General features: G+C 31.2%; 1 protein-coding gene across 1 annotated transcript; it reads left to right on the top strand.

Annotated features, from left to right (window-relative positions):
• The first annotated feature begins 3520 nt into the window (after positions 1–3520).
• LOC115721742 (peroxidase 24) lies at positions 3521–5859 on the top strand. The gene is made up of 4 exons (XM_030650813.2): positions 3521–3875; positions 4047–4247; positions 4338–4503; positions 5198–5859. Exons 1-4 carry the CDS (start codon positions 3630–3632, stop codon positions 5602–5604), a joined length of 1020 nt encoding a protein of 339 aa, XP_030506673.2. The 5' UTR covers positions 3521–3629; the 3' UTR covers positions 5605–5859.
• Positions 5860–11249: the final 5390 nt, after the last annotated feature.

Raw genomic sequence — 11249 nt, 5'->3', positions numbered from 1 at the left:
TATCAGGTATATAACTCAACTGTCTTACCTGACTTTGGTGATGATAATACCTTTGGTTTGTTGATACAGGAGCTAATGTTCATGTGACAAATGGATCTGAACCTCTTGAATCACCCTCTCCCTACACTGGAACCGAGTCTTTGGCTATTGGTGATGGTAAGCAGTTACAAATTACTCACATAAGGTCCACTTTTTTATCTCTTAATACTTCACACACTTTACGTTTGAATTCAGTCCTTAATGTCCCTGCCATTAAAAAAAATTTAGTTAGTATATCTAAACTAACAAATGATAATGTATTTTGTTTCGACCTTTAAGTATTTTTTTAGTATTACTTGTTTTTTTAAAAAAATAAATAAATTAATAAATAAATAAAACTTATTTCTTAATTCCAATCCCTAATTCCTAAAGTAGACACACTACTAATAATGTTATTATGAAAAAATTGATTATGCGGCTCATTGAATTGGTCTCGGGTCCAAGTGTCCATGTGATCATGAATATTGATATGTATCAATTTAATTAATAAGAGCTAAGCTACGATTCGATTGCTTCGATTTGCAGTACTGACAGCTTGTGTTCACAAAATAATTAAATTAATAACATACATTAATTGTAGTAGGTAAGGTTTATTTATTGTAGATATGAAATATACATTTTTAATAATAAATATTAAAAAATATTAATGGTGTCTAACATTTTAATCTAATATGTAATATTGTTATTGATATAATAGTATCTAATTTTATATAATTTATTATAATAATTTTATAAAAATATAGCTAACTATTCACATTTAAATAGTACACACCACTATATTACTTAATAGCAATAATTCATTTTAATTTGTATATTTTATAATAGATTACGTGCATAAGTCATCCATTAATTAATAAATATATTGTCGTCTATGACCAAAAAAACAGTATTGTACGCTTGTAATAATTATGTACATTGAACATTATTTAAGAAAAAATAATTGTTTATTAGTTTATTATTCTTTATTAAAATAAGTACATGAAAACAGTATTGTGCTTGTAATAATTAAGTACTACATTTAAATTTTTGGAAAGACAAAAAAAAAAAAAATCAGTATATTGTGCTTGAAATAATTAAGTAAATTGAACATTTCATTAAAAAAAAAAATACATTGAACATCATTTAAGAAAAAAAAAACTTGCTTATTAGCTTATTATTCTTTAACAAAATAAGTACATCGATATTATTCTTAATAATAATAATAAAAAAAAAAAACTCGATCTCCCTAATTTATTTATAGGATAATTTCATACACACTTAAAAAAAATTACAAAAATATAATTGTATAAAATTTTAAATATTTTTATAATTTTAAAATTTTATTTATAAAAAATATAGAAATTTTTCATATTATTTACTTTTGTTATTGTGTTAATGTTTTATTATTATTTTTTTGTTATTTGTATATTATTTATGTTACTTTTATATAGTTTTTTTTGTTTTTTTTTATTATTTTTATAAGATGTTGTAAAAATATATATAGAAAATTAATTTATATATATATTTAAATGTAAAAATGTAAAAAATTTGTCAAAAATAATATTTTATGTAAATTTCTCTATATTTATTAGCTAGGCCATTTCATATAGTTGGGTTCTTAATACCATGTCTTAATGAGGTTTACTTAAGATATAATAGGATTATCTTTGAATATATATATATATGGGTGACTATTTAATAGTTATATTTTTATTGTTTACATTTTTCTTTAACCTGTAATAGCAAGTTACCAATAGGTAGACTTTTCTTTTTTAGATTTAATTAATTTTAATTAACTATTTTCTTAAAATAATTAATTAAATAGTAGACATTCCTTTTTTAAAATTATTTAATTATAATTAACTATTTTCTTAAAATAATTAATTAAATATTTAACAAGACATCTTCCATATATATATATGATCTCAAAGTACTTTGAGCTTCCTCTGCAATTAATTATAACTTCTTCCATATATATATATAACCAAAAATAATAAATAAGATAAAGATGATAGACCTTTTCCTTCTATTTGTTTTTCTCTGTTAAATTAATATTTGTTAATTCGATCCCAACGTTCTAATTATAACTAAAATATTATGTTATGATCACCGACATTCAACATTAACTAAAATATTAGTAGTGAGTTGAGATTATACTACATGAAAGATCAAGATTATTAGGAAAATAATTAAGCACATTTGTTTTGGTAAATATAAATTGCAAGTGTGCCACATTTAATATATACATTTTGGAATATTGGAAGTAATTGTCAAAGTTCTGTCCTTATCATAAATATTGTATATAAAATATTAGCTTGACATTATTAAGAATATAAAATATCTTATTTTATAATTTAGGGTTGCCTCTCCCACAATTCCCCTTGTTGTTCTCCTCTTTCTTTGGTCAAATTACTCAAAATCCAAGGCCCAATTAATGAATGGAGACAAACTCGATCGATTACATTGTCTGAGGGCCATATATAAATTTAGAGAAATGCTAGAAGGTGCTGCCTACATCATGGTCATATTATCATTAAAAAAAATTAATTTAGTGGTAATTAAATATAATTTTTAATTCCTGTCGTTAATTTAAATTTAATCACAATAAATATTAAAAATTAAAATCATATTTAATCATAATAAATTATAATTTTCTTGATTAATAACTTTAGTTATAAAAATTTTTTAGTCAAAATATAAGAATAATAATTTATAATTAGTCTTAATTTTTTTACTTTCACTATAAAAAATCTTACTTTTAGTCACAATAAAATTTGTGACTAATTATAGATCATGATTCTTATGACTTAAAGATCTATGACTAAAAGTATTAGTCACAAAAATTACAATATGTTATGACTAAATATATTTTTAGTCACAATACTTGTTGTGACTAAAACTAAATTAATGACAACTTGTAACTAAATATTATGTTTTAGCAATATATTTTGCTGTAATTAAAAGTTATATTTAGTCACAAAAAAATTATACTGTGACTAAAAAATTGTCATTAAAAGTAGCAATTTTTTATAGTGTTTTAGATACGTAAAAATTTTGTTGTAACTAAAAAAAATAAATATCAGTTTTTATATAATTTAATATAATAATTTTAAAAAATTTAACTATAACTCGAACGCCACCTTAAAAGATTATAAGAACTACTGGTGTCCAATGCTCATAAATTTATATCAAATATGTATACATACATATATTTTTAAAAGTCGTTGACTTGAGTAATTTGATTAATTTGTTTGACTAAATATTATATTAGTAAACAATGAAAATCTTCAATTATCTCAAGACTTATTGACATACCAGGAAATTTTGGCCCATGAATTCATGGATCGATCATATTATCCAACTTGCCCTATTAAGAAATCATTGTTAATTTGCTGGCTTTTCTTAAATATAAATAATTTATAAATATGAAATTAAAAAAATATTCTTATCTCCATAATCCATTGCTATATATAAAGCCGTCCATGCTAGCTTTAACTTCATCAAAACCAATCAAACATTTATCTCTCTCTCTAAAGTGTTGTTTGATCATATCATTATTATTATTAATAATTAGAGTTCATACTTATAATTAAGTACTAATAAGAATTAAGATGAAAATGAGAGGTAATATTACTACTATTCTTCTGCTTGTTTCTTTACTCGCAGTGGCTCTTATTAGTAGCGTGGTTGGTCAAAATAATAACAAAAAAGGAGGAGGGCTTCAGGATAACTTTTATGGTAAAAGTTGCAAATCACTTGAGAAAATTGTACGTGATATTACATCCAAAAAGGTTCAAGCTGATCCAACCTTGGGTCCTAAGCTCCTAAGGCTACATTATCACGATTGTTTCGTCAGGGTACGTATATATTATTTTTCTTGTGTTGCATTAATTAATAAATATAATAAAGTATTTTGTTCCGTGACGTATTTTTACGGAATGTATTCTGTGATACATTAGATGGGTCTCGAGTACATTAGATGGATCTCAGGGTACGTTACCATTTTTTAACCCTATATATGTGTGCAGGGTTGTGATGCATCGATATTGATCGATCCAGTAAATGGTAATAACACAACAGAGAAGAATGCACCTCCAAATCGGTCTGTAGCTGGATACGAAGTGATTGATGAAATTAAAGAAACTCTTAAGACACAATGCCCTAAAACTGATGTTTCTTGTGCTGATATTCTTGCCTTATCAGCTCGAGATGCTGTCACTGCCTTAACAGTACGCAAATTAATATTCTTTTTAATAATTTAATTATACAAGCATAAACATATATATTAAGCCATATTTTTACGTTGTAATTAATTGCAGAACGAAAAGTCGCTATGGAAGGTGTTCACAGGAAGGAGAGATGGAAGAGTGAGCGTGGCCTCAGAGGCTTCAAGGGACTTGCCTTCCGGAGGATCAAACATCACTACTCTCCTTAATCTCTTTGACAGATTTGGTCTTGATCGAACTGATCTTGTTGCTTTATCTGGTAAATATTATATATATGCACCAAAATATTGAGCAATTTTTAGATCATTTACAGACACAATATGCATGCACTTTAATGTTAATAAATATCCTTCAAAAAACAAAACATTTTTATTTGTAGTTTTAAGGTGTTCAACACTCCATCGTTGACATTTTATAATTAATTAATAATTTCAGTTTTACTAATTAAATGGGACCCAGTATATATATAACATTATAAAAAATTTTACTTTTAATTAGTCGCAATAAAATTTGTGACTAAGAGTGAAAAAATTGTTAATAATCATAAATAATAATTTATATGTTGTAATTAAAAAATCCGTGTTTAAATGTATTAGTCACAAAAATAATAATTTATTATCATTAATTGTGTTTTTAGTTACAATACTTATTGTGATTAAAAATAAATTAGTGAAACTCATATTTAAATATTATGTTTTAGTTATAAGTAATTTTTTATTGTAACTAAAAGTCACCTTTAATCATAAAAAATAATTAAAAATTTATGTTGTGACTAAAATTAACATTTTTTTTTTGTAGTGCAACTCTTGTGATGCTCGCTACTTGCCATTATTTTGGTTCAAATTATTTATAAAAGTAGTATCATCTCCTTTTTGATAAACAAAAAGAGCTATACATAATATTTTGGTACATATTTTATATATAATTTTTATATATATGTTTTGTGTACGTAGGTGCTCACACAATTGGAGTGACACATTGCCCATTAGTGTTCCGGAGGCTGTACAACTTCACCGGTAAAGGAGACACAGACCCGGCACTGGACTCGAACTTCGCCGAGGACCTAAAGAAGAGATGCCCACCGCCTGTTGCCGTAGGGGCGACCACAGTGGATTTGGACAGCGGCAGCGCTCTGACCTTCGACAGTAATTACTTCACTGGTCTTACCAATAACCATGGTGTGTTGACATCTGACGCTGCACTTCTCAACGATCCAGCCTCTGCCGCCCTCGTCAAAAAGTTCGGCAGCTTCAAAAAGTTCAAGGAAGCCTTTGCTAAATCCATGATTAAAATGGGCGCCATTAATGTTCTTACTGGTAATGATGGAGAGATTAGGAAGAATTGCCGAGTTATTAACTAATTAATTAATATATGTTTATATTTATTTAATGTTTTAGTAATAAGTAAGATAATCTATGTACGTACGTATAATAATCACGTACACTAATTAAACGATTTTCTTCAATGACTAATTTAGTACGTAATCTTTGTTAATCTGAAAGTTGTTGAATGTTTTATATCATGTATGTACTCGATCGAATCAGTCATTTTCGATCTGTTTTAATTATAATAAGATATCATTAATTTGATTTATATATATATTATTTATACTTGCAATTGGTTACTATCTTTCACTAATTAATTATAATAACTCAATCAACAATTAACATTTATAGTTATTTTTCTTGCATGTAAATCTCTTATCTCTTAACAGATTTCAAAGTTAGCAAAACTAAAAGATTCAACAAAGAAACAAAATATCAGCACTAAAAATTAATCAATGAAACTAAAAGTAAAGTATGTTAGATTAAAATGAAACCCAAATGAAAAACCGTGTTTTTGCAAATGTCAGTTGTAAATACGAAAATATAAAAACTGTAAGCGTTTGCAGCAGCAGAAAGTAATTCTGCTACAACAAAACTGAACAGGCAGAATATAGAATATTTGCAGAAAAATAAATAACTTGACACAAGAGATTTATATGTGGTATCAGTGTTCTCCCAAACACTCCTAGTCCACGGGGCCACGCCCAGAGAATGAAATCAATTAATAAAGTATCAAAATTACAAAGACAATTGACTTAAACAAGTTTAGACTCCCTCTAAAGTATTGCCGCAATCCTTTGTAATCCACTTTATGAATCTGACTTCTTGAAACACCTTCAAGCCCGAACTCCCTTCGTCTTTGAAGTGTGAGTGCTTACTTCCTCCCGAAGTAAGGCTTCAACAAGTCTTCTCCCGAAGACCAAGTGCTTACTTCCTCCCGAACTAAGGCTTTATCAAGTCTTCTCCCGAAGACCAATCTCTTGTTCAGTCAAGTAGTTCTTCACAACCTCTAGGATAGAGTAAGAACAGAAATAGAACAACTAGAACCTAGATGAACAACTAGGCTCTCACAAAACAAAGAAACACTCTCTTCTCTCAAAAGTTAAATGTAGAAAATGAATAATGGAAGAGGTAATTCGAATGGTTGCTCTCTAGGCTCTATTTATAGATCATAGAAACCAAAGAGGCAACCACAAGTTCGAATTAGCAGCTGTACAAAAACTTTCCAAAGGAAACACGATCTGCTACATCAGATTCGGGTGCTGACTAAGCAGATCTGCCCAGAAACGGAAAACTTACTAAAATCGGGTCCGATCTTCTTTCAATACTTGATTCCTGCCAAAAACAGATTAGATATTCTGATTGTATCAAGATACAATCGAAATCAATAAGGAAAAGGCAATAAACAAGGTTTCCCTAAAAAAGACAACTTTCCAAAAGAGAATTCCTTCTCTTTTGAGAAGTTTTCAACAAAGGAAAGTTCAGCTGAAAGTGCAACTTTCCAAACAAGGAAAATGACAACTAATAACCGAATAAAAGAGGTAAGATTTCGAAAATGAATGCATAGCAATCTTACCATAAAAAGGAAAAATTATTTTGTCACCTAACTTGCCAAAAAAGGACTTTACAATCTCCCCCTTTGGCACTTTAGATGAACAAAATAATTTTTACCATAAAGTACCTGCAATGCAACGTTAGCAAGAGCAAAAGATACTACTCCCCCTGAGTAACATAATCGAATATCACAATAAAAACAAAGAACATGCTAACTTTAAACATTAAGTTCACAAGTACTAACAAACCACAACTCCCCCTGAAAAAAAAAAAGGTCCAGAGTTGGGCAACAAACCAAAAAATAAATATCTCTCCCCCTTTTTGTTTATTGGAGTGCCAAAGTAAACAAAGAACAAAAAAGATAGACCAAAGTTTAATTAAAAAGAAACAAACTATAACACTTTAATTTTTGTAGAGTTTAATCAAAGTGGACAGTTGCCTGGACATGTCATGCTGGACATCAGCCATTGCTACAAGACGAGTGTACACATTCTGAAGTTCAGACTTGACTTCCAGGAGTTCTGCAGCGGCGAGCTCGAACTTGCACTGGCAGCAGCAAAGAAGAAGACCAGCCTTTGGCCGTTTTTGAAACACACCATCAAAGTATTCAGAGGGTTGGAATGTAGGGCCAGTGATGGGAGGCTCAAGTGTTTCATGTGCTTGGGCCACATTCTTCTGAGAGGATAAAACCTTATAGATTAGATTTGGAAATACAAGTTTGAAGGTTGGCTTTTTACCTCTTCGGAAGGAGACAATCTGGTTGAGAATATGAGAGGCTAGATCAATGGAAGTTCCAGAAGTAATGCGGTATAGGAGAGTAGCCACTTCTTGAGACACCACGGTCTTGTTAGAATTTGGAACCCAATTGCTTAGTGCAAACCGCATAAGGGAAGCATGAGCAAAAGTGAGGTGAGTAATTCGAAGACTCTCCCCTGGTTTCAATTCTGAACGAGCACCAGTGAGTTCAGAGTGCATCAAGTCACGATCCATGGACATCACAGCATTGGATACATTCTCAGGCAATTGCAGAGCCTGAGCAATGTCCTTTTCAGAAAATGAGAACCAGTGACCCCTAACATACACTCTTCTATACAGTCTAGAGTTCTCATCAAGGAAATCATCAGTAAGATTAGCATAAAACTCTTTAATAATGTTAGCAATGAATCCAATGAAACCAGTAAGAGTGTTTTTCCATTGATGAAATTGAATGAACTTTACAATACCATAAACACGATGGGCATGCAAGTCATAATTCCTCTCACTTTCAAACTTACGAGTTGCATATAGATTCCAGTCACGCTCATTGTCTCGATAGTAAAAAGTTGGACAGCCAGAGATAGAGGAAGGGATATTACCAGATGGAGGATCTTCCATGGGCTGCTTGCCTTTGGCAGCAGCAGAGGCCTTTGCTGCAGAAGCAGTTTTTGAACGAGGAGGCTCTGGCTCGAGTTCTGTGTCCTCACTGTCCTTCCCAGTATGCAGAGATACTGATTTGTCTGAAGAGACTTCCATTGGATCCTCTTCTTCTGAACTGGAACTCGAGGAAGCCGAGGGAGGATTAGTCTTGAGTTTCTTCTTGGCTGGAGGAACAGTCTTCTCTCGAGATTGAGAGGCTTGAAGTTCTTTCTCAGCCGAGGCTTGCTGGGCTCGAGTTCGAGTGGAAGGGCCTGTTGGAGTGGTGCCAGCCGTTGATGCAGCAGGAGGAGGAACAACCAATGGAGGAGGAGATTCCTTAGAGGATTCAGATGAGGAAGTCCAGGTGCGATAGGGCCTTACCGATTTGCGAGCAACTTGCTTGGGTGGACGTTTTGGCTTCACGGCTTGAGATTCACGCTGGGGAAGCGATGAATCTCCAGGCTTTGCAACAGCAGGAGGAGGAACTGAGGCAGCAGGGGGTGCACTAGAAGGAGTTGGAACGGTTTCTTCTAATTTTTTAGTGTGCCCTAGATTCTTGGTTCTCACCAGTTTGGAACTGAAGGAGAAGATGAATAGTGACAGACAAAGAACAAGAAAGAAGGTTCGGGTAGGTTGAGAAATAAGTGTCAAAATTTGGTTTATATAACCTTGGAACCAAAACAAGAAAAAGGAAACCAATTTTGAAAATTCAAATGGTAACCGCCAGCCCATGAACCAAAAGAGGAAACCGCCCACTTCTCAACTCCTTTCCTTTTTTTTTAAAAAAAAAAAAATAATAAAAGGAAACAAGAAATGCCAACAAATTTTTCCAAAAATAAATCAATCTTTCAAGAATAAAGACACATTACCATATAAAGATTAATCTTTACTTGGAAAAAAAATCAAAATAAATCAAAGAAGAATGAATGTTGATACTTACCATTTATGCACAAGATTTTCTTGACCCATGAAGCAAGACACACGCCTCCCTCTTTTTTATTATTTTTTTATTTATTTATTTTTTTTTAATTAAATCGAAAATAAAATAAAATATAATGTGTACAATAAATATATGTGATTCGAATCAAGCAAAGAAATCAAATATCATTGACAATTGACAAAATAAAATACATGTTATGCTTTTAAGGAAAATAACTAATTAGTATCTCATGGAATAATCATACTTAATTGATGTTAAGGAAAAAGATATGCATGTTACTGAAAATTGTGAACCAGGATTATCAATTTAATTTTAATAGAGGAGACTTACAGATTTGAACACACTTGTCAGACATAAGTGTGTGCAGTGAAAATAGGATCATTGTCCTTGGCAAGATTTTTCATTTTCGCCTTTTTCAATTTGATCCCGCAACTGGATGCTTTCACACCATACTGAAGGTAGCCCTTTTCTATGGTAGTGCATCCTCATCATAGTTGCTAATTACAATGTTCCAGCTTACTCATCAGATGGCTTTCACACCTCAGTATGGGTAGCTCTATTCCAGCAAGGGGCCTGACAAGACTGAAACAAAAATTGCTCAACTCTGTATGAGAACATTATTTAATCCTAGACACAAATAAAGAGTAACATGAACCTTTTAACACAACATCACAAAGTATGATCAGGCTGAGATCCTAACTAATTATTTTCCAAAAGCATAAACATGATTTGTCAAAATACAATGATAGAAGATTAAGAGCTAGAGATGAATCACATAACAATATTGTACAAGAATTATGAACAAATAAAATTAAATAATGCAAACTCCCAAAGACTTTCTGAGGGAGTCAAAGCGACTTGCATCTAGGGCCTTTGTGAAAATATCAGCTAATTGTTTTTCAGTATCAACATATTCTAATTGCAATGATTTATTTTCAACAAGTTCCCTGATAAAGTGGTGTCTTATGTCAATGTGCTTTGTTCTAGAATGTTGAACAGGATTTTTGGAAATATTTATGGCACTAGTATTGTCACAAAAAATAGTTAGAACACCCAAATCAAACCCATAATCAATCAACATTTGTTTCAACCACAATAGTTGAGTACAACAACTGCCAGCAGCGATGTACTCAGCTTCGGCAGTGGATAAGGAGATGGAATTCTGTTTCTTGCTATGCCAAGATACTAGATTATTCCCAAGAAAGAAACACCCTCCACTTGTGCTCTTTCGATCATCAGCATTTCCTACCCAATCTGCATCACTAAAACAAGCAAGATTTGAATTGGTATCTTTCGAGTACCAAATTCCATAATCAGGAGTGCTATTAACATATCTAATAATCCTTTTTACAGTTGATACATGAGATTCCATAGGATTACTTTGATATCTAGCACACACTCCCACACTGTAACAGATATCAGGACGACTAGCAGTTAAATACAAAAGACTTCCAATCATGCTACGATAGAGTGTAGTGTCTACCTTTACTCCATTCTCATCTTTTGTTAATTTCAGTGTGGTGCTCATAGGAGTACTTACCTGCTTAGCCGATTCAAGGCCAAATTTCTTGACAAGGTTCTTAGCATACTTGCTTTGAGATACAAATGTACCTCCTTCCATTTGTCTCACTTGAAGACCAAGAAAGAAATTAAGCTCACCAACCATGCTCATTTCAAATTCACTTTTCATTTGATCAACAAATACTTGCACTTCATGGTTAGATGTAGAACCAAAAACTATATCATCAACATAAATTTGAGCAATGATAAAATCAGATTTTATACGTTTGA

Source organism: Cannabis sativa, chromosome 9 (assembly GCF_029168945.1).
Source record: "Cannabis sativa cultivar Pink pepper isolate KNU-18-1 chromosome 9, ASM2916894v1, whole genome shotgun sequence".
In the NCBI taxonomy this organism is placed as follows: domain Eukaryota; kingdom Viridiplantae; phylum Streptophyta; class Magnoliopsida; order Rosales; family Cannabaceae; genus Cannabis; species Cannabis sativa.
This window is presented reverse-complemented; position numbering and strand designations above follow the sequence as displayed.

Coding starts and splice junctions, on each gene's coding strand:
- LOC115721742 (XM_030650813.2), top strand. CDS start 3,630: ATGAAAATGAGAGGTAATATTACTACTATTCTTCTGCTTGTTTCTTTA. Junction 3,876..4,046: donor ATCACGATTGTTTCGTCAGG/GTACGTATATAT, acceptor ATATGTGTGCAG/GGTTGTGATGCATCGATATT. Junction 4,504..5,197: donor TGATCTTGTTGCTTTATCTG/GTAAATATTATA, acceptor TTGTGTACGTAG/GTGCTCACACAATTGGAGTG.